Here is a 26,556-nt window from a genome sequence, read left to right on the forward strand (position 1 = left end):
TGACCTTCAGGGCCCTTTTTCCTCTCGGCATCCAAGCCAACATGTAGCACAGCTTGTAAGGAACGCAGTCTCAGTCTTAATAAAGAAATTACTTTTAAACAAGACTATAAGCTATGTATTCATTTCCTGAGACCACATAAGCATTTTTAGTTCCTCACACCGTACACACAAGTGATTCATAACTGATTATCTCCACATGGCTGCCCGATTCCTATATACAATCATGGTAAGTACACACACGAGTTCTGCGTACTCGTTTTAGGACAGTATGCTTAATTTGCATTAAAATATACATAAAATTTAAATGAAATATCCTCATGCAGAACAGAGCACCATTGCAGCAGCTTGCGGCAGGGGGTTCAGGGAGCACCACAGCCAGTTGACTGTGGCTGCCAGTGAGCGGTCGGCTCAGGTCAGAGGGCGCTTCACCTCCCCGGGGCACTCGCAGCACACACACCGCACGGGGGTTTGGTGCCTTTCAGTAAAGTTAGTCCCTCGGGACACACGAGGCTCGCTAGACATACCCACTTCTTCTGCACGGTGCAGCACGACCCAGTGTGGCCGATGTCCAGCACGTGCAGAGCATCTGCCCAGCAATTCCCTGCCCGCCTCCCCCAGGATGTGCGGCCGCTCCAACGGCGGCCGCAGTTGCACAAGTGCAACGAGAGCGACTGTGTCTGTAATAAGACTTCTTTCTCACAGGGGCCACGCACGATGTTCGCAGGGACTGTACGACATCATCGTGGTCACACTTGAGACTGGGGCCTAAAGCCGCTATAAACAACATTGAAGAAGCGAGAAAAAGCATTTCTAGTAATTAGTGAGCTCATCTGCAGCCACCCAAGCTGATATATGAGTAAGATGCTGATAGAGAACTCTTCTCAAGGGACACCTGAAGATTAGTATTAGCTGGACATTGAGTCACAATGTTTCTGAAAGGTCCTCAGGCAAATGACTGTGCTTCAATAAGAGCACAGACAGAATGGCTATTCCAGGTTCAAAAACTTTAAAAAAGAAGGGCAAAGCAGACCTTGGATGGGAAGAGACCTCCTGCACCACAAACTACAGCCTGCAGGCAGTCACATCCCACAATTGGCAAACTTATGGAAGGAGTCACACTGCAAAAGGACCCAGTTTCCCTTTCCACCTGTGTCACCCAGCATATTTACTAGAAAGCTATTCCAGACTTTCACTCCTCTTGTCGCTAGAGGTCTTCTAACTTCCAGTTTAAGTTTATTAATAGCAAGTTTAGGTGCATTCATTTATTTCTAAGGATTCTGCTCCTTCTCTAACATTTACTACAACATTTCTACAGACAGCAATAGCTTCTCCTTTCCACCTCCATTACACATGACCGGACAAGCCAAGCTCTTTCAGTCTCCCACCGTAACATACCACCTTCACAGCCCTTTCCACGTGTACCACACGTTCGCTTTCCTCCCTCCTGCTCCAGCAATTAAGCCGGTGTCAGAACAGACATCCTGAATCAATGGGTTTGTTCCCATAAGCTTTACCCTACGTGTGCCCAAGGCACGTTGCAGAGGCTGCCCTCGTCAGGGGCCCGAGGAGCTCTGCAGGAGGAACGGGGCCCGGAGCTCGCTGCCTCACCTGGAATGCTGTCTGGCTGTTGTAGTTGCGAATCTCTTTGCTCGCACCGCGGAAGAGAAGAACCCGAGCACAGCTCTCCTGTGAAAGCAAGCAACGGGGAAAAGGGAAGAGACCAATTAGCAGGGCAGACTGGTGACAACGAAGAAGCAAACCACGTGGTTTCATCACACTCAGAAAGCCTCCTTTCGCAAGAGCAAGGAAGGATGCTCAGCCTCTAAGAACTGGTCATCCCCAACCCCAAGCTGGCCAAGTCCACCCATCTGTGTGCGGCTCTGGGGCACTGGCACCATGGCCATGCCCAAACATCAGCCCAAGAGCATAGCTACAGGCACAGTGGCCACCACACGTTCCCAAGTATTGCTATTTCCTAGAACCTTTTATTGGTTTTGAATGCTCTATACTTCTAAATAACGTTAATTCAACATGTTTATGAGCCCCTGTACTCTTTAATGCCACTCTACCCACCCATCCCAATGGGCAGGCACCTGGGTACAAGAGTCCTTGATGTGCAGAATGCACTTACCACCTAACAAGCCACAAATCAGCCTCCACGTACCACTGTCAATGGCGAAACACAACAGTGCTCAATTTTTAAAGCATGGACACCTCAGAAATTGAAAAATCCCTTTATAATCAAAACCCACTTAATACAATGTATAAAAATCTCTAGGAAGGAACAAAACCTACAGGAGAAATCCTTACTGACCTCACATCTCAGAAAGAGAGCAACAGGCGTGTGTAAGATCAGAGAGGGCTCTTCCACCACCCTCAGTTTCTCCTGAACTGAGGTTAGCGACCACACAGCCTTCTTCAAAATTCAGAGATTGGTACTAAGAATTTAGGGCCATTTGCGAGAAGGACAGGACCCCAGTCCACATACCTTCCCCAGAGCAGGGCGAAAGCCACAGGAGGTACCCAACAAGCCCTGCTTGGCCCACGTGCCTGCCTCAAATTAAATGTGAGCACCTGGGCCAAATTAGCACTCTCCACCCAGGCAAACTGCTCCCTCCCAATGAGTAATGGGGGCTTGCTCTGAAGTAGGAATAGGAACCAGAGGAAAAATCACAGAACATTAGGCAGTAAAGCAGCAAAACCATCTTAGGAATGGAAACAGATTAATTCATGGACTCTTCTCTGGCCACCTGCCTCTTGAGAAATCCAAAATTAGGCTAGCGCTACAAACAGAAACAGCCTCATCCCAGGACAGAGTGTGGGTACAATTCAGAAGAACCTTTCTGGGTCTGGGAACAGTAATAGCGATGAGAAGGTGCCCCAGCCCAATGCTGTGCTCTCTTTATCTCAGGCAGGCTGGTGCCCCATCTACACTTACTTGTTCTCATGTCCCGAATCACACAGATGTACCTGGTTATAGAGAGCACAAATGTGAAGAGCGGTGTTTCCTGAGGCATTCTGTGCAGTCATATCAGCTCCATAGAAGAGAAGATGCTCCAGGTGCTGAACATGGCCATAGCGACATGCCTGCTCAAAATGCAAAATGGAAAAAAGAAATAGAAAAAGAAAGTTAGGGAGCAGCAGAAAGATGATAAATCCCGTAACATCCTCTGCTGGATTCATCTACGCTAGAGAAGTTGAATCAGGCCGGACCTGTAACCTGAAAAGTCCCGTTAATGTGCACACAGACACAGCAATATACACCTGAATACTTATCAGACAAATTACCTCTAGATCAATTGCGAATTTTGGATCACCATCATACTGGTACCAGGGTCTCCTCCAGACCGTTTGCTATCTCAGTATAATTATCCGGTGAAAAGAAGCCCTGAAGCACAAGCAGGCAAAGAGGAGGACAATGGCCCCACATCTCTAGTCAACTGGTATGGTATTTTCCTCTACGTCTGGTCCATCCTGGGACCAGCAGTCCTCAAAGATCTGCCAAGGCAATGTAAGATGGAGGCAGGAAGGAGGACAGTCATATCCAGTAAATCGAGATCACAAAGACACATCTCTTGTTTTTCCAATCTCGTCCTTAGCTGTGCCAGTACTTGTTCACCTTGCAGGGGGCTGAGAGCTGGGTGCTTCGGGGAGGCCACAGGCCCAAAGACAACCTGCCCTCCTGATGGTCCAAGACAAGGGGACTCTAGGCACAGCCAGAGCATCCTCCCTTCTCCCAAAGGGTCTCAGTCTTGAAGCACAAAGCCAGCTCAGGTCCCCTCACCCCTAGTGCATGTCTTTCCTAGCCAAATCCACTTGTCAATGTGTAAAACAGGGACAGATACAACCGTGGTTTGGAACCAGGATGCCTCAGGTGTTGGACCGAGATCTCAAAGCACTATCCTATGAGCCAGCCATAATCTGGGGAGGATCCCAGACACTACAGACCAAGGCCAGAAGAAAACAGCCTGAGCATTGGCCCAGCATGGGAGCCAGAGCTGGCACACCACATGCAAGTCCTCCACACAGGAGCCTGGCCCCATGCTGGCCACCCCTGCCGAGCAGTGCCACCACTGCCTGCGGCACCCAAGGGCATGGGACGACCCCCTCCATCAGCAGCAGGACAGCGGTCACCCCGGCCAGGTCCTGTCCTGCCGTCCGTCCCACCTGGTGGATCTCCTGCCAGCCGTTCTCATCCACGCAGCCGAGCCGGGCATAGTCGTGCAGCAGGAGCTCGCAGCAGTAGGGATCCCCCCCCACCATGGCACTGTGGTACAGGGGCGTCAGCCCCCGGCTGTCCTTGTAGTCCGGGGAGGCACCCAGGTCCAGCAGCGTCTGCAAGAGAAGGGCCTGCCTCGCTCTGCGGCTTCAGGCGGCCTCCCAGTAGGAAAACCAGCCCCGCAGAGGGTCCAGGGATGCTCTGGCCATGGCAGCAGGCAGTGCTCACCCCATCTTCCCCCCAAGGCTCGCATTATCAGTGCCACACTTTTGTAATGGGCTGTGCTCCCTGACAGCAATGCGAGAGATGCTTTGGCCCAGGGAGGGCACAACCCTGCCGGCAGCCTAGACGGGGTGGGACGAGGAGCCGGTGCTGAGGCGCAGGGCAGAGGGGAGGGAGAGCCCCCCGCGGCGGCTCCCCCCGACTCACCAGCAGCGCCGTGTGGTTGCGGCACCGGACGGCCTTGTGAAGAGCTGTCATCCCCTCCCGCGTCCGGAAATCCAGGTGCGCTCCCCCGTTGCGCAGTGCCTTGATCATCTCGGCGCTGAGCTCCAGCTGAGCGGCGGCGGTCAGGGGACACTCTGCAGAGCCCCAGGAGAGAAAAGGGTGAGGACCGCGGGGGCACCCACCTCCTCGATGGGCACCGCAGCACCGCTGGCCTCTCGCTCGGGTACGTCTCCTGCCTGGGCCCCAGCAAGGCGGGGTGCTCCCCACTCCCCTCGAGGCTGCTCCACCAAACCCCGCATCCGCTCCCAGCCCCGCTCAGACGTCGGCAGTTTTCCCAAACACCGTGCGTGCACAGTCTGAGTGGGTTAGAGGCTGTCCATTGGTTTCTCTTGGGTGCGGATGAGAGCCTCGCAGAGGAGAGGGGAGAAGAAAGCGCTGGCACTGTCGCTGGCTCTTACACTGCAGGAAAGCACGTATCTGGACACACCATTTACACAAAGGGGAGAAGGGGATGAAAATCAGTATCCTCATGCAGTTTCTCCCTGCAGCAAGGCATGGATTACAGGCTGCTGTTTCGGGGGGAGAGGCACAGCTATGCAACCCAGCACCAGCAACAGCATCCACAGAGCTGTCCTGAGCTCCTCCACACAGGGCTGTCCCGCAGCCGGTCCTCCCCGCCTCACGTCACCAGCAGCAAGCTCCAAACATGAAACACTCACCCCAAAAGGGAGGAAGGCCCCTGTATCTGTGCAACACCCTCCTCGCCTCTGAGGAGCCTGGCTTGTCGCACAGCTGAGCCTGCACAAACTCGCCAGCTGGTTCAGCCCCAGCTCCGACCAGGATCAGTCCCGACTCCCAGGACTGCCCAGCGCGTAGGACTTGCTCCACTTAGGGATATAATTTGAGCAGGCAACAGAAGAGGTATGGAAATCCCCTTCAACAGTCCTCCCTCACCAAGTGCACCCTCACCGGCCCCCAGCCACACTCTGCTTTTGGTTTGCAGGTGGCAGCAGGAGCCCCGATGCACATCTGTTGCTCTCTATTGGTGCGTGCAGCTCCGAAATGCAGAAAGGTGCCTCTGCGCCAGACGGGCAAAGCCTCTTCCCACAGGAGCTGCTACACCTTTCCCTCAAGGACCAGATTTCAGCATCCAGCTGTCGGCCGAATGCTACCTTGACAGGTTTGCAAACTAGAAATACAGCTTGCCTACCGGCACCTCCAGGTCCCCACCACGGTCCTCGCATGGACAAGCGTGGAGGACCTCTCCTTGGGCGGGGGCCACGGTGCTGACACAGGATGGGGGTTTCTGTCCTACCCTGATGGTGCTGGGGAGATCTGAGCTGCAGAGGACTGGGCTCGCCTGTCCACAGGCTGATTTGATAGCACAAAGAAGGAAGAAAAATGACCTTTGATAGAAAATGAGTAAAGTCTCCTTAAGAGACAGAATGTTTTTCTGAACATTTTTATTATAATGAAATAAATTTGTTTTCTTCAGAGTGCAATATTACCAAAAAAAAAAAAAGTACGCCTTCTTTCTCAAACAAATCCCTAGGTCTTTCCAACAAAATCCCCCATACCACAAATGGAGCAAAATAAGATGCCATCAGCTAGAAATACAGTTGTGTATTTTTTTAGAAAGGTACCTAATTTGCACATAAATTAAAACCTCTCAATTTAGTAGAAATAACTATTTAAATGAGAATAATAAAATGGTTTGAGATACACATAAAAAAGAATATGAATATTAATTTTAGAGCATTGCTATTAGCCAAATTTTTAGATGAGCTAGGTAGAGGTCAGACAAAGTTCTGTGGCTTTGCTAACACTCTGTGGGTTTTGTGCTACAAGACACCAATATAAAAAAAATGAAGATTACTGAAGACTCTTGTCAAGAGGATTAAAGATGGGTTCACCAATAAGAGGAATCACCAGTAAATGAGAATGTTACAGCTGGGTCTTCTAAGGACCTGTCCTCAGCTCAAAACTGTCAATCATTTTTAGCAACAATCTGGAAGACAATAGGAAGTAATCTCTAAGAAATTTCACACATTCAGACACTATGTTGTTATATATGGCAAAGTCAATGGTACAATAAATAAAATGGCTTCAGGCATTCATTGCCCAATGTCAAACTTTAGCAGAGGACAGGTGCAATGCTTTATAGCCAGAAAATAAGGGATGCATTTTAAGCATGAAGGTAATTACCATTGTAACAATGTACGTATTACATGGGAAGGTAATGGTGTCCACACGACTAGCAACGTCACCCGAGAAAAAGCAGTGGAAATATTTCCTTAGCTCAGCAATATCTGTGAAGATAAAGGTTTGATGGAGGGTTATTGGTAACGGTCTACAACCCTTCTCACACCGGGAGAGAGCAGTGCAAGAAAGGGTGGAAAACGCCACCACTTGTCACAACCAACAGACGGATGCGCTGCTGACCTGGGGCCAGGGGAGGTTCTCAGAAGACCTCGGTGGCATCCGCCGCGACACTGCTGTGGTTTCTGTGGTTCAGAAGAGCTGGGCAGCCATGGTGGGAGCACAGTCCGCCCTTCCACCAAAGCAAGATGGGGATGGGAAGTCCTGATTCACACACCCACCGCACACCAAGGGAGATGAAGAGCAGGTGACCGTGGGTGAGCCCCTTTCTCCTCCTCTCCACCAACACCAAAACCACCTGCAGTGCAGCTCCCCAGCTCTCACACCCCAGCTCTTTAGCCAGGGCCACCGCCAGCCAAAGGCAAAGGGAAGCTCAAGAGGAGAGTCTAGGGAAAGTATGGTCTTTTAAGGACCACCGCTTATCTTCTGTGCCAAATACCATTGCTTTAATTTCTGTTGTTGTCACTGAGTTTCAGTTACTGCTTTTTCACCATAATTTCTCTAACATCTCTTCCTTATTTATGGTTAGTTTTAATTATTTTGAGAGCACATATTTGGCCCTTGCAGTCTGACTGCTACAAACTTCAGGTTGTGCATATGAACTGAAGTATCCTCGCCAGTCCCTGCTCCAGGCATCTATTTCCATTTCCACAGGCAGTTAAATCACCAGTCTTTTTTCAATATCTCAGTTTAAATGAGACAAACTTTTCAAAGAGGCAAAAGACACAGAAAACAGGGCTTCAAATATTCCTTTAGTCTCAGTTATTAATATGCCAAATTCAACTGAAAAATCTATCACATTTTCTTGAATCCCAAAGACTGAGAAAGGTCCAAATAGGGCATTCCAAGGTGCGCTGAATGAACTGCAGCTAGCAATTTGTTCACTAAACCTAATCTAATCACTATCTAATCTAGGATTTTAGTGATTACACTCTGCTAATTCTTGGAAATGTGCGTATCCAAATATATGCTTAAAGTAATTAACTAATAAGTGCACAAGATCCATTGCCGCAAACAAGAACCAGCAAGACAACGCGTTGCACGCTGCATAGTGTAAGAAGCTGATTAACGGACGTAAGAAGGAGCTGCAAGTTGGATTCTGCCTGTGGGCTGTCAGGCAGCCGAGCTCCACAGCGTGGGTTTGACACCAGTGCTCCCTCTGACACCCACTGACCCGCTCTAATGGGAAGAGCTTGCACGGCAAAGCCAGCACCCAGCCGCACATGGCGGCTGCTCCAGTGCACCTGATCCCTGACAAGGGTGAGATTAAATTCTGCAGCCAAAATCTGCAGCGGCAAAGCAGGGCCAGCAGATGAGAGCCGTACGTGGGAGCACCACCTGTGCTCGGAGGAACAGGAGCCTGGGGAAGGAGCAGGCGACACGGTCCAGGTATAAAAAGCTGCTAGTGGGACTGTTCCTTTAATGATGGGTTTTAGGGAAGCCAAGGTGGGGACTGGAACAGCTTCTCCGAGGATCTCCTTGTGCAAAGGGCACCCTGGTGATCCAGCAGCCTGACTGGCGAGAGCAGCACAGGACTGGGGCACCGCTGGGGCAGGACGCTGCCCAGACAGCACTTGGCTCTGGCAGCTGGAGCACGAAGCAGGTCCAGGTCCAGGAAAGTTTGCAGGAGTTCATTTCTGCTCCACTTAAAGGAGTGTTTTCTCCATGTTTTGGTCTTGTAGCTATGTTTTCTCTTCATTCTGCTAAAAGAAGCTTAGGATGAAAAGCAACGCTAATGTTTTAATTGGCAACAAGGAATTCTGGCAATCCTCAGCTGATCACTTCTGTGAAAGCAATGACTCCAAACAGGGCTGCGTTGTGGAATAAAACATCTGAGCTCCCATACCCAGAACCGGACCGAGACCCCCGTTCCTGCCAACCGCAGCCGCCTCCGCTCTGGGTCAGGTGTTATCCACACACCCCCCAGAAGCCGGCAGCAAAGAGACAACTGGAGAGGACAGCCACCGCGCCATGCGACGTGGGGGCTCCTCCGCGGCCGCGCAGAAGAAACAAACTGCGGAGGCTCCTCGCGTTTGGAGGGGTGTCATGAGAACGGGAATTCACGTGGCGAGCGAAGCTGAGAAACCCCAGAGAGGGCTCCAACACCAGCAGGAATAACCTCTCCACTCTGATACCAGAATTAAAAAAACAAAACCAAAACTTTTTTAAAAATCTGTGTTACTCCAGGACTTAATTTATGATTTAGGAAAAGGGAGGATCTCTGTTCAAGTTGAAATGACAACAGGCTTGATATAAAAGTTTTCATGCAAGCTACTGGAGAGGAGGGTTACTGTCTACACAGTGTTCCTATACAGACCTATAGTACATAATAAAAGAAAATAAATGCATATGATAAATACCACCTATAAGTAGAACCTCATGGTAGTGGTTTTCAGCTGTAGGTGAAAACATTACAAGGTGACATTTCATCTCCCAACACACCATTTTTCATTAATCTCCAGTTGCATATGCAATTCAAAGAGATGCTACCAATTTGCTTAAAAAAAAAAAAAAGGTTTAAAGCAACTAGATTAACAGATTTTAAACTGAGGACAATAATTTTACAAACCACGAGCCATTGGAGCTTCATCCAGTGTTCCCCCCCAGCTAACCACAACTGCTGGCTGAACCAAAGTGTAACTTTTAGCTACTAAAATCGAAAGCAACAGAAAATATATAATGTATGAAGGCGAGTTATTCAGGTTGATAATCAAGTAATTGCGCATTGTACCTTGAATGCACTATGCCACAGCTAGCACAGTCTGGATCGGGTGCAGCCAGAGCAGGAGAGGCGCAAGCTCCCGCCTTGGGCAGGAGGTTTTTTCCTAACAGTAAGCAGAAGTTGAGAAAGCACTGTCACGCACAGCAAGTATTTCTCCCCAATTGCTTACTCCTGCTGCTATTTGTCCTCACATCGTATTGGGGCCACAGCCCACATTGCTGCACACAGTCAAGAATACTTCTTTGTAAATGCAATGACTTCCTCTCATTCTCCCGCTGTTCCCCAGTTGCCATCCTATGTTAAATATCGAGGATTGCCTTTCTCTTTTCTACATGCTAAACTATCACTCAGGCTTGGGTCTAATTTTAGAATAATGGTAACTTCTCAAGTATTCTTTTTACACCCTTAAAATGTACCTACAGGAAGCAACTGTGAAATTTTTCTTTTAATCTCTTTCGAAGACCATTAGTCTTTCCTAGCCTATCTTCCCAGGAATCCCGCAGCACTGAAACCTGAACGATGGCAGATTGGGCTGTGACGGTTAAGACGTGGCTCTTCCCTGCCCTCTCACCCCAGCACAGTCAGGGGAACGGAACACGTGCTGCGCTGCAGCTGCCTCAGTGCAGCTTAAAACCACTCCCAAAAGCAGCTGCAATGAAGATGCCAGGCGTCACCCTGAAGAGGCTGGGACGCCGCCGTATCTTCCTGTTGGCTCTGCTCTGAGGATGGCACCACAAAGCACAGAGTATTGTACGGTGCAGCCAGTGTCGTTTGAAGTCCATTAACTGGATTTAACTCTGCAGAAGAACGCTGCTCTGAACAGGGACATCCAGCCCGTCCTGGGAGCTCCCCACGCACACCGCCTGCCTGCAAGGGAACCGCTCTGCTCAGAAGAATTCAGCACAGGACAAGCGTGCAATACCCGCACAGGCGAGGCGGGAGGGGACCCTGCTGTGACCAGGCTGCGAACCCCCCGTGTCTCCAGCAAACCCAGCACTGACGTCAGAAATACAAACGAGCTGTGCTAACGGCAGATGAAGGGAAATGTTTCCCTCCTAACGGGGAAAACTTGGATGACAAGTCCCGGACCGTGGCTGCTTTGTGTCCTGGGAGGAGGAAGAACAGCACTTGCTGGACAGAGAAACCGAGAGTAAGCGCAGGTATTTTGGTGGCCCAGATGAACTGGGCAAACGTGCATCATCCTTCCCATCTACAACACAGATACATCCCTCTCTGAACCGCTAGAATTTAAATCTCGGGCAGGGTTATATGACTCCTCTCCTTTAAAAGAAATAGTTCATGAGCAAGGGGAGACCTCTGCTTTCTGGAAAACCTAGACAGCTGCAGATAAGACTATTGATTTCCCTGTGTTGAATACGATCATGGATAATGACCCACAAATAATTTCTGCAGGGAAATTTTTTTCCCCAGGTCAAGAGGGAAAAAAGAAAAGGCTACAGAAACTGAGAGAGGATGAATCATTTTTATTAGGGATCTATACTGCAAAGTCTTTGAGACAGAAATACTGCATTCGCTGCCTCAAAGATCAGCAGCAGAGTTACAAACTGCCTTCGGACGGGGATGACGGGAACACTTGTGTTGCACAGGAGTGGATGAAGAAGAAAGTTTTAGCTGCTGAAGGGCTGAATTTCTAAAACCTCAAGAGTTTGGGTTCCCCCCTCCACTTTTGTACTTTTGTTTTGAGGAAGGCGAATAAATGGTGTTTGTAATTATCCAAGCTGCCAAAGACCTGCCACACAGAAAGGAGCATTTGGTGTCAGGGCCTATTTGCAATATCCCTGGTAGACTCATCCCTAGAGACACAGTGGATAAAAGAGCATTGCTAATAGCAAGGCTGCTCCGCCTAAAAGGAGAGTAGATTTACTACAGTGACTTTGTAAAGGATGGCTGAGAAATTAAGAATAGCACTTATGCACTGCAGCTTTTCCTATCTTTGCTAAATACCAAGCACTGAAAATACCATCATTTATTTATTCCTTCTCTTGAAATCTTAGTTGGACATCTGCCCACGGTCCCATCACTTTACCGATAAACCTGAAAGCTCCAGGTTAAAAATTCAGTATAGAAGTATTCCCAACTAAGGAAAGACTAAGGTTTTCAAAGTACCTAGGAGAGAGGAGGCTTGACTTGGCAGCAAAGTGGCCTTTTCTCTCTTCATGCACAGTATCCCTTCAGATCCTTAAAGCAGATACAGAGTAGTAGACAAGAAAACTCTGAGACCTTTTGGAAAGAGAATGTTTCCTCCCTGTATTTGTATCCTCTCTAGTTTCAGGTTTTACCAGATTCCCACATCTGATGGTCCAGGTGGGCATCTCCTGGCAAAGATGGAGCACTTCTTCAAAAGGACTTGGGACGAGGACGTTCAAAAAGTCCCTGAGAAGCTGAAGAAGGCCAAAGCCAAAAAACAAACCCACAAGATCTAAAAGATTTTGGGTTCCTGGAGATGGTGCGATGAGGGGTGGCTTCTGAATAGAGAACACTTATGGAAGTTTGTGGTATTGTTGCCTTCAGAAAGTGGAGAGCCAGAGGAGGATTTATTACTGGTCACTGTCGCCACTTCGGCTGTTAGGCTCAAATATTGCTATGGGCTGAACGGATGGAGCAAAGGCAGTGTTAGTCCAGTATTTAACATTGGCCACATCATCATCTGACCTGGCATTCAGAGAAGCAGCAAACCTCCTTGCCCCACAGGCTTCGGGGGCAAACAGCCTCCCTGCGCGTTGCCAAGCCCTCCCAGCCCCCCGGGGACGCGTTATGAGCGCTTCTGCCTCTGCCTGCCAGGCGGCACAGCCTGCGCCTCTGTCCCTAAATGTCTCCTGGCATGCTTCTGCTGAATTCAGTGGGGAACAGATGGTTTCCATGATTGCTGGCTGGCCAGCAGGCAGGGATGTCAAGCAGTGATTCTTACCCCCGTTGCACGGTGCCTGTCCAGCCTCCCGCTGGCTCTCGGGGCTCTCCCCTGCACGCAGGGAGTGCTCAGCAGCCTGGTCTGCAACAGCTCCCTGCTCCACAGAGGAGGAAAAAAACACATTCACAGCATTACTCCTCAACTCGGAGACCAGGTCGCAACACCGCTGGCCCCCGTGCCATGCGGCTTTGCCATGGGAAGCTTGGCCACATCTGTGGATCTCCCTGGCCAGCTTGAGGGAACATGGGGTCCCAGGGGTAATTCCCAGGCACCTGTAGATTCACAGATGGGTTTGGATGCAATAACCCTATCAAAGGTTTCTATGCTTCAACTTGCCCCGCACCGTGCAACTCAGCTTTAAAAGCAAACATAATGAAAGAGGCAGCTCCTATCAACCCAGTCAGGTTCTGCCCAGAACTGTAGGCACAGAAGCCAGTTCCTGAACTAGCTCAGCCTTGGCATAATGGAAGTCCAAATCACCAAGGGTCTTCCCCATTCTGGAAGGGGATATTAACTATTAAATTAATGCTCTCCTTTCTCTCTACACACTTTTTCTGCTTCCACAGGGACTGGCAAAGAGATGGGGTCCTGCAACGAGACTTCACTGGCTTCATCCTCAGCAACTCCCTCCATTCCCAGGTTCCTGTGTCCAGCAAGTCCCAGTGTCCTTCCCAGTTTGGGCAAGCCAAAGGCGTCCTCCTTTGATCAACCTCAGGGACAGCACACGCTCATTTTAGCAGACCTCCTGCGTTGCAGACTAAGACTTACTTGGTTAAGCCCCTTGAATATAAAACTACAAGACAAAATATTCTTCCATCCATCACCCTTGACTAGCTGACATAAAGACAGAGCAGGAAGGACACAGAACAATTACATTTTTACTTTACCATTCACCAAAATAAAACGCTATCCTGCACATATGTATATTTATTTTCTCCCAGGACAAGATGGTACAAAAAAGGATCACAACTGACACGCATCAATCATACTGCTTAACATATTCCCGTAAAGGGCAGTATGGAAACTTGTAGCAGAAAACAATTAATCTGAGAAAATAATTTGCTTTCTCTCTGCCCAATACCCTAAAGTTCAGATAAAAATGCATTGGGCTCTTAACAACAGCAAAAAAGCATTGATAGGAAACAGGGAGAGGCCTCTAGTTAAAGGAGTCAGACACCGCAAAGATGCCGTACTTGTACACCGTGTACTGCTGTTGGGTTTTTAACACTGAGCGTACCACTGTTGACTTCTTGTAATGATCAGCATTACAAAACAGGTATCACTGATAATACTAAGACCTTTACCAGGAGGCAGAGGCACATGTCCTTTCTAATCTTGCTTTTCCACATGGGTTTGCACACAGAACTCTAACGTAAGGCTCCTTCCGTATGTGCTGCCATGGTACAGATGTTTACTTTAAAAAAAGAAAAAAAAAATTGCTAAGCCAAAGAAAAATAGCCCAAAGATATTTATTTTGATAAAAGAGCTATTTGTTAAGCCTCTTCCAAACCAACTTCAAGATATTCATATTAAAATAACTCTCTTTGCTGCTTTGTGCAGCCTTTAAAATTCATACCATAAATTACATCAGTGCAATTTTACATGGGAACACTCTGAAGGCTTGTTAAAATATCCTCTTCCAACTGCAATTGTGCTCGTTGAAGATGCTGCCTCCCCCAGCCTTCCTCCACTGTTTGTTCACTACCCAACACTTGGAGGGCCTCCATCCCGGCGTGCTAGCTCAGCTCTTCACAGGAGTCTTGCCTAACATTTTTCAGTAAAAATGGGCCACTTTTTTTTCCAAAACTTGGGTTAGCTGAATGATTAGGTACTTGAGAGAACTAATTTATCTTCTTGCAGAGGAACAGAAGGGAGGCAGGTTGGAACCAGAAGCCCACGATCAATTCCAGAAACTTCTCCTTGATGGGAATTGCTATATGCCTTCTCTGCCTGAGCTCCGCCTCATCAGAAAGGCAGTACAACCACACACAATGCCTCCAAATTCAGTGTCTCAGCTATATATCCAAAGAAGCCCTACAGGTGATGAAACAATAAACAGAACTAGAGATGACCACATTATAGCAGGGCCCCTATGCTTTGATGAGTCTATATCTGGAACAGTCCTTGTTTAAGGAGTCTGAGGTCCTACCACTATCAGAAAGGCCACTTGCATGATTTCCTCCCAAGCACTGCAAAAGTGGCAAGCAACAACAACAGCGACACCCACCAAGCTGCAGACCCATGAGAGACCACAGAGAACAGAGCTGCTTGCATTTCACCCAGGGGCGGGCAACGCACTGGCAGTATAGCAGCATCACAACGCTACACACATGCAGTACCAAACTGTACCAACATGATTGACTGCTGATACTGCCACGAGACCACACGGTCCATAATGATGCTCTCATGGTCTGCCACGTAGGGTCCCTGCCTCCTCTTCATCTTTCATCCAGCAATTCAGGAAATTCTAGTTTAGTAAACAAGTCCATTGAAAACAGGACTGCCAAAGAGGCATTTCATAGGGAATATGGTTTCTTCTTTTCGGGCATGGATCTATTGCAGCTGCACGAGTGCAAGAGCTATGCCAAGCTGGATGCGCTATGCTTTCCTTTCTACAGAGGGGAAGAACCAGTCCTGCATATGAAGTGTGATCTGGTGACAAATGAAAGATATGGATTAGAAGTGCACATTGCACCACTGTGCAACATCTGAAATACCAACACTTATGGGAGGATAGCTGGACAGCTAGACTCAGGAGCCAGCCCTAGAGGCAGCCCAAGGAGAAGGATCTGCAGGGAGGGAACTGGAAAGACAGAGAAAGCAGGAGAGCAGAGCATCAAGATGGGCAACACAACAGGAGTACCAACCACGACCTGTGCCTGTGCGAGGAACCCGGCTGGGAGTAGCAAGCGGTTACTACAGAAACACCCACATCCAAAAGAAAGCAAAATGGGTACATCAAAGAAGGATGGAGAAGGGAGTTTGAGATGTTGTTTTCTTTCCTAGTCTAACTCTGTATTCATTACTATCATGGCCAGAAGTGAAACAGTTAAAAAAAAAAAAAAAGACACACGTATTTTATTTTCTATGATATCTATTTGCTTTCAGCAAGATCATCAGCTCATATTTCTCCTATTTTATACAAAGATTCATGAGAGGCTCAGTTCCTGAAAAGCATCACCAAGAAAGACTAAGTGTGAGACCAAAACAGCAGACTGTCTTCCTCAAGCCAGACCCAGAGGGATGGGGTTCAGCCTGCACGCGTAAGCGTGGGTACGTAAGCTCCCACCACAGCTAATGGAGACGTGACGGACAACACGGTGGAGCACAGCTGAGCTCACCTGCAGCAGCCCGCAGGTGGGACTGAGCCGCCCCAGCGAGGACCCCGTCCGGCACCGCAGGCGCCGATCCCACCCAACCTCCCAGCCACGGCCGGAGGCAGCTCTCCTGCCATCCCCACACCAAGCCTGCCAGGCCCACGCTGATGTCTTGGACTCCCCGTTGTGAAGTGACCAGTCCAGGCAACCGACTCCAGCCTCAGGGCCAGCGATTGAAACGTGTCTGGGTACCCTTCACCACAATCTGGAAATCTTGCCAAGGGAACGGGAGCCATGCAGCAGCACTTGCATTTACATGTCTGAACACGGAAGCTGAGGACGGCCCACAATTTTCCCTTAGTGCTGGATGAGCCTGTGAAATTAAGAGGCAGAAATTTGCTAGTAATGGGGCACGAGGACATGGAAGGAAAGCTGAAGGACAGAAAAGTCCACGTGCTCATCCCAGAGATCCCTTCAGTCCTACAAGCAAGACAAGGCATCGGGCAAAAACCACTGGAAGTGACTCCCCAGGCACACGATGGGAGCAAACCCGAGATGTTCTGGCCCATTCTGGAGGACTCTCAGTGAAACCGGGACTTCACCGAGAGGTGAGATAATGATCTTGGCTGAGAAATAGGTAGAGCAATTAGGAAGACATTAAACTAAGAACACAAGTGAAATGATTCCAAAGAGGAAAACACAGCACAAATGCACTGTGTCAGAAGTAATTAAACACATTTGACACAGAATGTGAGGGAGCTTTTTTTCTTCCTCTTGGCTCACTGCAAAATGCTGGGAGGCTGGATAACACAAAAAAGGATATGGACTGCCTTTACTGGTAATAAGGATTGTGATCTAATTGTCAGTACTGAAATCTACAGACAATTACACCATTTTAGAATATTAAGGATGACTGATTGTTATGAGAAAGTACTGGGCGGGCAAGGAGGACCAGAGAAAGAGTTTACATTAAAATCCCATCATCTATTCTATGGCCACTGATTATTCAGAACAGGACTTCAAATGCATGTGGCTTAGCACCTGAAGTAATAAGTTAAAAGGTCCTTCATAAGATTTTGTTACAGATCACTAAAGAAAACTGTATTAACTTCTAAATGTTTATCCCTAAGTTGTATAAATTAACATTTGCACTATCAGGGCAACTTCAACTTGAAGGAAAATGCTGGGTGTCCCAACCAACAAGCAATAAAATATCGTTTCATTTTCTAAAAAGGAGAAAACTGATCACTTTCTGTAGATACTGTTTCACTCCAGCATAAGGGAATGCTACTTTGGATCTCAATGTAATGAAGAAAAATCTGCTAAATACTTGACGGCTGTCTAATCAACTAGGGATGACATGGAAAGAAGAAAGTCCCAACTAGCCAGGTGAATATTTGATGCTTCCTAAGGGAATCAACCAAGAGAAATTAGATTAGGTATCAATCACAGGAAATGTGGGAGGTTTAAAATTAAAAAGAAAAAGTAAAAGGCGACTGGGAAGTCTTGAAGAACAATCTGTGCGGCTCAGAACTACCACTCCGTAAATCAGAGAGGAGAACCGCTGCCAGGTGCCCCTCCCAGGTCAGCAGCAAAGTGACGGCGGCAGTTACAAACAGGCACCTCTGACAACAGGACACGATGAAATAGATAGTGGTCAATATGAACTGAAAATTAAAAAATGAAGAATAATAACAAGAACAAATGACAGGAGTAAAGAAATCCACGTTTGGCCTGGCAAAGGACTATCAGAGAGTGGCTTTGCTGCTGATGTTTAAATTTGATAATATGGAAATGACTTCCCAGCCCCGGTGCAAGCCAGTCCATCACTAGGCAGATAGCATATAATTGCTAATAAACACAGATAGCAAAATGACCAATCATTTTTTTTTTATTTTGCTGCTGTGGAAATACATTCTTTTCCTTTCCGTTACCAAATAAGGATTTTTGGCATGAGCTACCTGATATTGAATAAATTGTTTACATCTAGTGAATGTTGTATATCATCCTCCTTATCTTCTCCCTGAAGATCTTCCTGGTCCAAAAGAAGTTACATTTTAATACATTTTGAAATATTGGGACATTCAAAAAGACCAGAAGAAAAAGTAGTGTCAGGCCAATGTTCAAAAAGGGGCAAGTAAAACGATCCATGAAACTGCAAGTCAGAGAAATAACACTGATCCTGGGAAAATGCTGGGAAAATTGATTTGGAATTTAATTGACACAGCATTAAAGAATACCTGTATTGTTAATATCACCCAATCAAGCTTTACAGTAAATAGGTCTTCCTACTCAAACGTAATTCCTTTCCTTGGTAAATTACAAGTTTGATTGATGCAGATAGTTGTATTGATGTAAGACTCACGCTTGGCTGAGTCCTACATGACATTAAAAATGAGTGGTATAAAATGTCAGGCAGGCATGTTCCAAATGAACAGAAATCCAGCTGAAGAGCAGCAGCCAGAGCGGTCAGTGGGGAAGGTGGCTGACCACATGGGTGCCCAAGAGGGTCTTCAGGGTGTTGGACTTGACTCTATTCTGGATCCTCATCAATTATCCTGAAGCAAATGCAAATCTCTGATTGAGATGCTACACTTCAGGGAGGAGACGTGCTGCCCTGGGCGGCTGCAGCAGCTGCACCCTGCGGTCACGGCTCTGCAAAATGCTCCTGTCCGGGGGGCCAAGCCGGAGCTCCCCAGCCGTGCTGCTGCAGTCGGCAGCCCGGGCGAGGAGCAGCACGCTGCCGCCGTGCTCTTTCCATCACCCAGCCTGGGCTGTGTGGGAAGTCAACAGGAAGGAAAACAACCTCCCCAAAACAAAGCAAGCTCCCAAGCAAGGAACTGCTGAGTGCTTCCACTCCGTTCAGCCAACGTGGGCCACGTAACCCCAGGTTAAGGTGGGGCCAGGACACAGCGCAGGAGGAGGAACAGGAATGGAGACCCCCCGGCCCCTCCGTCTCGCAGGACATCAGGTGGGGTCCCATCCCAGAGACGCACCGTCACCCCTCTCCTCCCAAGCGCGGCCCTGGGAGGCTGGAGAGCCGGGACCTGCAGGAAGAGCTGTGCCTGCCCGTGACGAGTGGCACAGGCAGGCAGCAGGCGGTCTGGTACCTACGCTGTTAAAAATCTCTTCAAAATGGAGTAGTGACATATAAGCCACAAAAATGACAGGAAAACTGGAGAAAATACCTTCAAATGAAAGACTGGAGGAGTTTGGCCTCTCTTTAATTAAGGAAAGGAAGATTGAATGTTGACTTGATTACCATGTATAAATACCTTCATGTGAAGGCATACCAGGTACTAAAGTGCTCTTTAATCTAGAAGATAAAGTATAACGACAGCTGGAAGCTGAAGCATACAAATTTAAATGAGAGACGAATTTTAAACCGTGAGGGTGATTAACCAAATAACGAAGGAAAGGCACAGATCTTCTGTTCCCTGAATCAAGATTGATGACTTTCTGGAAAACATGTTTAAGCTTTGCTTAGCGAAGACGCGCACACACACAGGGAGGGTGAGGAGCATCCTGCGAGATACAGGAGGTCAGGTCAGATGTACAATAGCTCCATCTGGTCCTACATTCCAGGAACCCATGAGTACTGAACAGCAGTTTTATGTCACTCTCTCATGTTCACAAAACAGATTGTAAAGCAAGCAGTAATGAAGTGTTCTTGCGCAAGAATTAGACTCCAGAAGTGAGGTGTCCAAGACTCCCTCTGCTCTAACCGTCTATTTTCGCATCCCATAGCATTTACTCTGGCTTTGCCCTCAGTTCTGAACCAGATCCAAATGACTATTTGGGTCGGGTGTTTTTCCTTCTTCCCCCTCTATATTTAACAGTCTTTTCAGTACTCGAGAGCCTGCTCCTATAAGCCTCTACCCTTCTGTGAAATAACATCTGAGTTCAAACCATATCAGATCCAAAACTCTCACAGCATCTTTTCAAGCAGCACACTGCACTCTGCAATAGAATATACTCCGGAAAGCTGAATCAGCTTCAGAAGAGCGGAGGACTTTCTTTATAAGGAAAGATCCCTCAAAATGCTTGTAAGGTCTTCGGCAAAAAAGAAAACCACGTGGAGCTGAGCTGTTTGGACATGCTCCAGAGCAGACTGTGATCGCGCTCGCATGCTATCAGCTATTTCTCATGTGAGCAGTTGTTCATCAGGACACTGTGGCAGGTCCAGACAGAGTGGTTACACCAGCAAATTACACAGTGTAAACACTCCTGGGCGCTGTTCAAACCGTTCTTGCCAGAGTTTGGCTGCACCAGCTTTCACCTTCCCAGTTCAGGAGCTGGCAGAGGCCATTCCCAAAGGGCAGTTTGGATGCAGCTGTGTTATCTGAGAGGATAAGAGAGGTTAATAGTGTGAACGACACCACACTCTGCCACCTGATCTCGGTGCTGAAAAACGGTCTGGACACACTAAATTTCCGAGTACGGAGGTAGCCAGTGTTTCAGAAACAACCTGAAAAGCCATCCAACTGAACCAGAAACACAGAAAATTAATCATCAGATTGGAGTCTGCTCATGGGTTGGAAATGTGCCCATGATGCACACACAGAAGTCCAAGTCTATAATAAACACTAATAAGCTGCATTACTTTAAAACAGGAACAACAAAAGCAGTAACTCCTCTCTCAGAACAAGACTACGAGACTTCACAGCAGGGGATACGGGGAGAGGCCCTCCCTCACTGCCTCATCAATAAGGTAAACGTGCTGGAGTCTGATTCTCACTTCTTACAGCCAGGAGCCTGCAGACAAGCCAACAGCCAACGCTCCAGTGACCAGACTTCTCTGGGGTGAATTTTGCTCACATAGATAGGAAAAAAAAAGAAAAGACAAAAAAAAAAAAAAAAAAATCAAGGAAACCAGAGGCCAAGATTTTATTTTCTTGACCCCCAAAATATGTCTTAAATCTTCTGATTGCTTCATGAAGAGATCCTCAGGCAGCAATTTGCATTCACCCAACTAGCCAGTCCCAGAGGCAACCTCATCCTCCCCAGAACACCACTGAAAGATGCACGGCCCCCCAGCTCTTTCATTTTATGCTGTAGTCCCAGACTCTGTGTCTTTCCCACACACACAGCGTCTTCTCCCAAGAGCCTTCTGTAACTTCATGCTCCCAAGGCCCAAGCATCATAAGAAGACACACTACTGAGAAATTCAACTTACATCCCTCTGTTCCAAACCTTACATTTCAGACAATATATCATTTGCTACACCCCCTCGAAAACAACCACTCCCCCAAATTCCCACTGTGTTCCCCAACTCTGCTCTGTCATCCCCCCCTCTCTGGAGAAGCCAGTCTCACCTCCAGTATCCGGGTCATGAAAGTTGGGGTCCAGTCCCTTCTCCAGCAGTCTGCAGACCTTCTCCGCATTTAGCATCTGCACGTACTCCATGAACTTCTTCAGATTTGCCTGCAGCCATGACACCCCAGGAAAACACACAATACACAGTGTTAACACCCCAATATGAAGAAAGAAGCCAGCAGAGGAATATCCCCATTCAGGAGACCCAAGGCAACCATCAAGAATAACGGGGCTGTGCCCACCAGAAGCCAGGGCACACGAGGGTATGCCACAAATCTACACGGAACATGGTCTTTCCGTCCCTCTCCTCAAGACTGGGATTGCTGGGTCACCCCATGGAAACCGTCAGGGGCTGCCAGCCACCACCCTCTGCCCCCACCGCAAGTCCCCGGCTAAGGCACTTTCTGTTCGCACGCACCATGAGGGCAGGCACACGTTGCACGTGCTTGTGACACAGGCACATCAACAGACACGTAACTTCATGTATTGGCCAACGATGCAGCATGGCGCTGGCTATGGGAGGTGCTGTGCCAGCCGAGCAGCATCCCACCAACGGTGAACCGTACTGCCTGGGGTTTCATCCACGTCTCGCTGCAATGCCGTGTACATCGTGTTGCGTCACAAACTCATTTTAGGGGCGTATCACCCATCTGCCTGCTGAACTTAAAACACTTTGGAGGAAAGACCAAGCTACTCAAACACTGACCATTACAGTATGGCACAACAGGTACGGCTGCCAGTCTGCTGAGAAACTGTGCTTTATTCCGGGTGTAACTTTCTGTCTTTGGCCAGAGACTAAATCTTGTTCTCCTCAGGGGACTGAGTGTCCAAAAGACTGTCCTTTAAGTCTGCCTGGTTGTTTGTGGGTTGTTGTTTTTTTCCCTTTTTTTCTCTTTTGGATAGCTATACTTGATTAATACATTATTTTATTAAATTTCTAGACTCTAGAAATTGCAACTCTGCCAGGCAGGCAGGCAACACTTGGACGGACTACAGTGTGAAAACACCCATCTCACACATGTTTCCACTCCAGATTTTCAGACCTTTGATTGCAGGTTGGCTGGGGTTTTTTGAGTTTATTTTAATCAAACCTTGCAGTAGCCAGCTTTAGGAAAGGCACTCTAGAAAGTGTCTGACCCAGCAGAAATGCTGTGCAATTCGCTGAGGGAAGTCTTTGGGCAAAGCTCTAACCAACCGGTCAGGCTGCAGCCAATGGTCGGGGAACTGCTCTTGCTCCTGTGAACCATGGCACAGCTGGCTGAACGCGGCTGAGCAAAGCAGATTTTTTCACCCAGTGAAAAAACTCAAGCTTCAACGTTTTCCCCTAATTTGATATAGAAAAATTATATCTTTTATGAAGCAAAATGCATTCCAAAGTGCTTCACTTCAAATTTCTTTTTGAAGATGTCCAGTTGGAAAATAGATAAAAAAAATTCTGAAAATACCAAACAGGATGCAGAAACATGTCCAATTCTTTTCAAAGGCTTCCTAAACAAAATTTCATCACACATTATTTTGCATAATATTTTGATTTTGTCAAAATTTAATTTTCTAGTGGGAAAACTTTATACTTTTAGAACCAATTCTACCAAGGAGCCTGCAAATCCCAAAACTTGGGACCCACAAGTTCATTTGTGCTATTTCTCTGACATGCTGAGGAGACCGTGGTAAGAAGTCAGACAGAAAAATATCACCAAGATGAACCTTTTCAAGGATGAGACAAATTAATGCTGGGCTGTGAACCTGATTTAAACCAAATTCAGTCTCTATGTGGTTAGTCTGCAGAACCAAGCCCAAAACATATAGCACAATTTTTTTAAAATCAGCACCATGGAGCCATGCCATAAACAAGCCAGGTCACGTATTTAAAATTATATAGTCATTTTAGTGCACTACCCCCTGCAACATCACTCCAGCTCAGCAGAGCTAATTAGCTCAGGCAAAACCCTACGGTAACGCAGCTCCACTGCACCCGTGCCGGTACTTGACCTGCTCACTCTGGCTGTCTGCAGCAGTACGCAGATGCGTGCAGAGATGCCAGTGCCACAGGAACGCACAAGATATAATGCACAAAGCCACAAACATGCAATTCAGTTACAAGGTTCGGTCCCCTTAGTGCCCCAGGGACAACAGTGCAGTAAGGCAAGAGCCAAGAAGAGCAGAGATTCACTGGGGACAGCAGATGCTGCAGCTGATCCCTTGGGGTGGAGCACGGCCCTGGTCCCCGTCTCGGCCACCTTGCCCATCCCCGGGTGCTCCCTCACGTTCCTCAAGACCGCACCAGCCCAGGCAGGGCCTCCAGGACAGATCCAACGCAACTGCGGGACGGTGCACACGAGCAAGGAGAAACCACTCAGAGGGTAAAAAAGGGTTGGGTCACCCACACCGGGAAGTGCTGGAAATGTCTACATGCAGTATAAGCAATTCCCACAGCACCAACACTCTCATCACGAGTGCGGCAAAAGGGCAACTGGCATCAACTGCAGCAGGGCACAAGCACTGCCTCTTTGGGTGGCAAGACATTCCCCTGACCCTCGCTGCTTGGTGTTACTTCTCCCCCAGATCCCCCCTCGCCTCACAAGTAACTGAAAGCAAAATCCACCTCCTGCTTCAGTATCCCTTCAGCTTCTGCAGAAGTACAGAAACACTGAAAGAAATCACAGCTGCCTGCCAGCAATAGCACAGACGGGACTTGACAACTCCAGCAACCGCCTCCAGGATGCCATCCCAAAATGCCTCTTCCCAACCATCACCCGATGGTGCAGATTTAACCCTCTTCCTTCCACTCCCATTTGTCCGTACACCTCTTCTCCCCCCAGCAGCCATTCAGCAGATGATGCTAACCTAACCCAACAGATGATGCTCCATGTGTGGCCCTACTAAAGCCCTGTGGCCAAGAAGGCACTGCCAGTCCCACCAAGAACCGTGCCAGTGGTCACGGGACATGTGGAGGCACGAGCCGAGGAAGGGACCCCCCCCCACGGCCCATCCCCTTGACGCTGGCAGCCTCTGCCCACGCAGGCCCCTGCACCAGCAGCAGTCCCGGGGCCCCCAGGGACAGAGAGGCACTTGTGTGCGCTCCCCGCCAAGGCAAACACCGTACCTCTGCGAATGCAATAGCAGCTCACAGCAGTTTCACTTTTGTGCTGCTACCAGACACATCCCAGGCACTAACCTGAAGTTCTGCTCCTGAGGTTCTGCCAGCAACTCTCATTTACAACTCCAGAAATGCATCCTACCCAGACCACCAGCACCCAGCAACAGTGTGCTCCTTTATACTTCTAGTTTGCTAGGTGTTCAGGAATTGAAAACGGTTTTTGACAGTAGGAATTTGATGCACTGTGTCAACTTTTAATGGTACTTTTTATATTTAGAAAGGAAATTGAACAGAAACTGCATGAGCAAAAGGAGGATGCGGAGAGAGGCGTACTTGATTCTGGGATCTGCATTCTCCCGCTGTAGGTGCTTGTTTGTCGTCACAGTCCTGGGCACCGCGCAGGCATTAATGGGTCTACGCATGGAATGTCCCTTTGGGGGAAATCAATTACTACCCTGCATTTCCAGATGAAGAACAAAGAAGGTTCATCTACCCAAGGTCTTGGACAAAATCCACAGCAATGCCTCAAAAATACTTTCTAAAGTCCAGAGACTTAACCTGTTTTAATTTTTACATAGAAAAATATTCTCTTCCCATCAGCTTGTAGCTGCCTATCTGCTCTGCAGCATGCTCCAGATGTGCAGCTCGGTGCCCACGTTAAGAGGTTGCTGCAATTCACAAACTGAACACTATGGGGAGAGGATAGGACACCAGCACAGTGATTTCTGATCCTCCCTGGCCCAGTTCTGTTCCTCCAGTTTGGTCCTAGACCTCAGGGAACAAGGAAAATGCCTAAGAAAACCGAGAATATAGATTATCAAAAAGACCATTCACCAGCGGCGTTACAGCATGACAAGAGTCCCATGTCCAGGATTTAGGTGACAGCCTTGCTCCACTTAAAAACAAACCTGAATTAAGGCATAAGAAGGAAAGAGACCCAGAAAAGGGAAAAATAAAAAGAAGATCGCAACCTAGATGGTGTCTCTGATCAGGCTTCCAGGCCGGCCTTAGTCAGAGCTGTGTTTGTACAGCAGAGGCAGTGAGCTGTGGCGGGAGACATGGCCAAGCAGCCAGGAACAGGGTTACCGTATGCGTTTCACTGCCGAAAGACAGTGGGTTTGGAACCACACGTTTGGGTAACACGGCAGCAACCGGAGCGACCGCAGCAACTCGCCTGCGGGCACCAGGAGCAGCGGCGTGTACCAATGCCGCCCACTACCAGACACTTTTCAGTTTCTTATTCTATACCAACAGAGAGGTACATAATTAGCTCAATTAAGCTGTTTTCCAGAATAAAGTTAGAGAAAAATATGTTGTTTTATTCAAGTTCAATATTTCTATGACCACAGAGACATGAGAGTCCACCGTTTCTATTGCCTAATTCTGGGGAGGCAGCCTGCTGCTGCCCAGATAGCTCTACGGCGCTACACCAATAGCCAGATTTGGGAAATAAGAGAAATTGGGTTAGGTAAAAGAGGAAATTGCTAATTGAGACATCCTGGTCACTATACACTTGAAACCATTGCATCAAGATCCACGGACTCCCTTCCTTGGAGGCCTCTCGTGCATCTTGCCTTTGCAGCCCAATAACCGGAGAACTGAAATCCCCCATCAAGCTCCCTGCTCCCCCCCAGCACCTCCTGGGTGTCCGTCAGGGTCCCTGGAGAGAAGCTGTGGCAGGTCTGGGGAGCCTCGGCGGAGCAACCCCAGCTCTGCCAAGGCATCTGCCAACAGGCGGGGTGCACAGTCCCCCCTCGACTGCCCGCGGACATCTGCCCGCAGCCCCCAGGTGCCATTTCAGCTGGTTTGGTCAAAGCGGCCCATTCCCAGCAAGCTGGTGCAGCCAGACCTGAGGCACCCAACGTTTGAACCACCACCACCAAGGCATGGCACAGCTCCGACCACAGAGCTTAACCAAAATCAGACCAGCGCTGCACGGTGCAGCCAAAGCCGCGTGGCAATCCCTGCCCGTGGCACAGCCGTCCCCGCCAGCCCCCTCCTCGCAGAGGGGACACAGGGGCTCTCGGGGAGCTACTCCCCACCCGGGTGCGACCGTGGTCATCGCAGCAGCCCCAGGCGCTGCAGCACGCAGAGCAGTGCCAAACTGACAACAATTTGATCCTGGCTTTA

General features: G+C 48.5%; 1 protein-coding gene across 1 annotated transcript in view; it reads right to left on the reverse strand.

The window, feature by feature from the left end:
* The window catches only part of SHANK3 (SH3 and multiple ankyrin repeat domains 3), a gene marked incomplete at its 5' end in the record, with an annotated part of 356,878 nt that overhangs the window by 273,126 nt on the left and 57,196 nt on the right, over nt 1–26,556 (reverse strand). Inside the window, 5 exon segments of the mRNA XM_082310842.1 lie at nt 1,609–1,686; nt 2,971–3,087; nt 4,168–4,335; nt 4,649–4,800; nt 21,329–21,437. Of these exon segments, the coding sequence (XP_082166968.1) occupies nt 1,609–1,686; nt 2,971–3,087; nt 4,168–4,335; nt 4,649–4,800; nt 21,329–21,437 (624 nt within the window).

This window comes from Platalea leucorodia (assembly GCF_965183815.1).
Source record: "Platalea leucorodia genome assembly, chromosome: 4".
NCBI lineage: Eukaryota > Metazoa > Chordata > Aves > Pelecaniformes > Threskiornithidae > Platalea > Platalea leucorodia.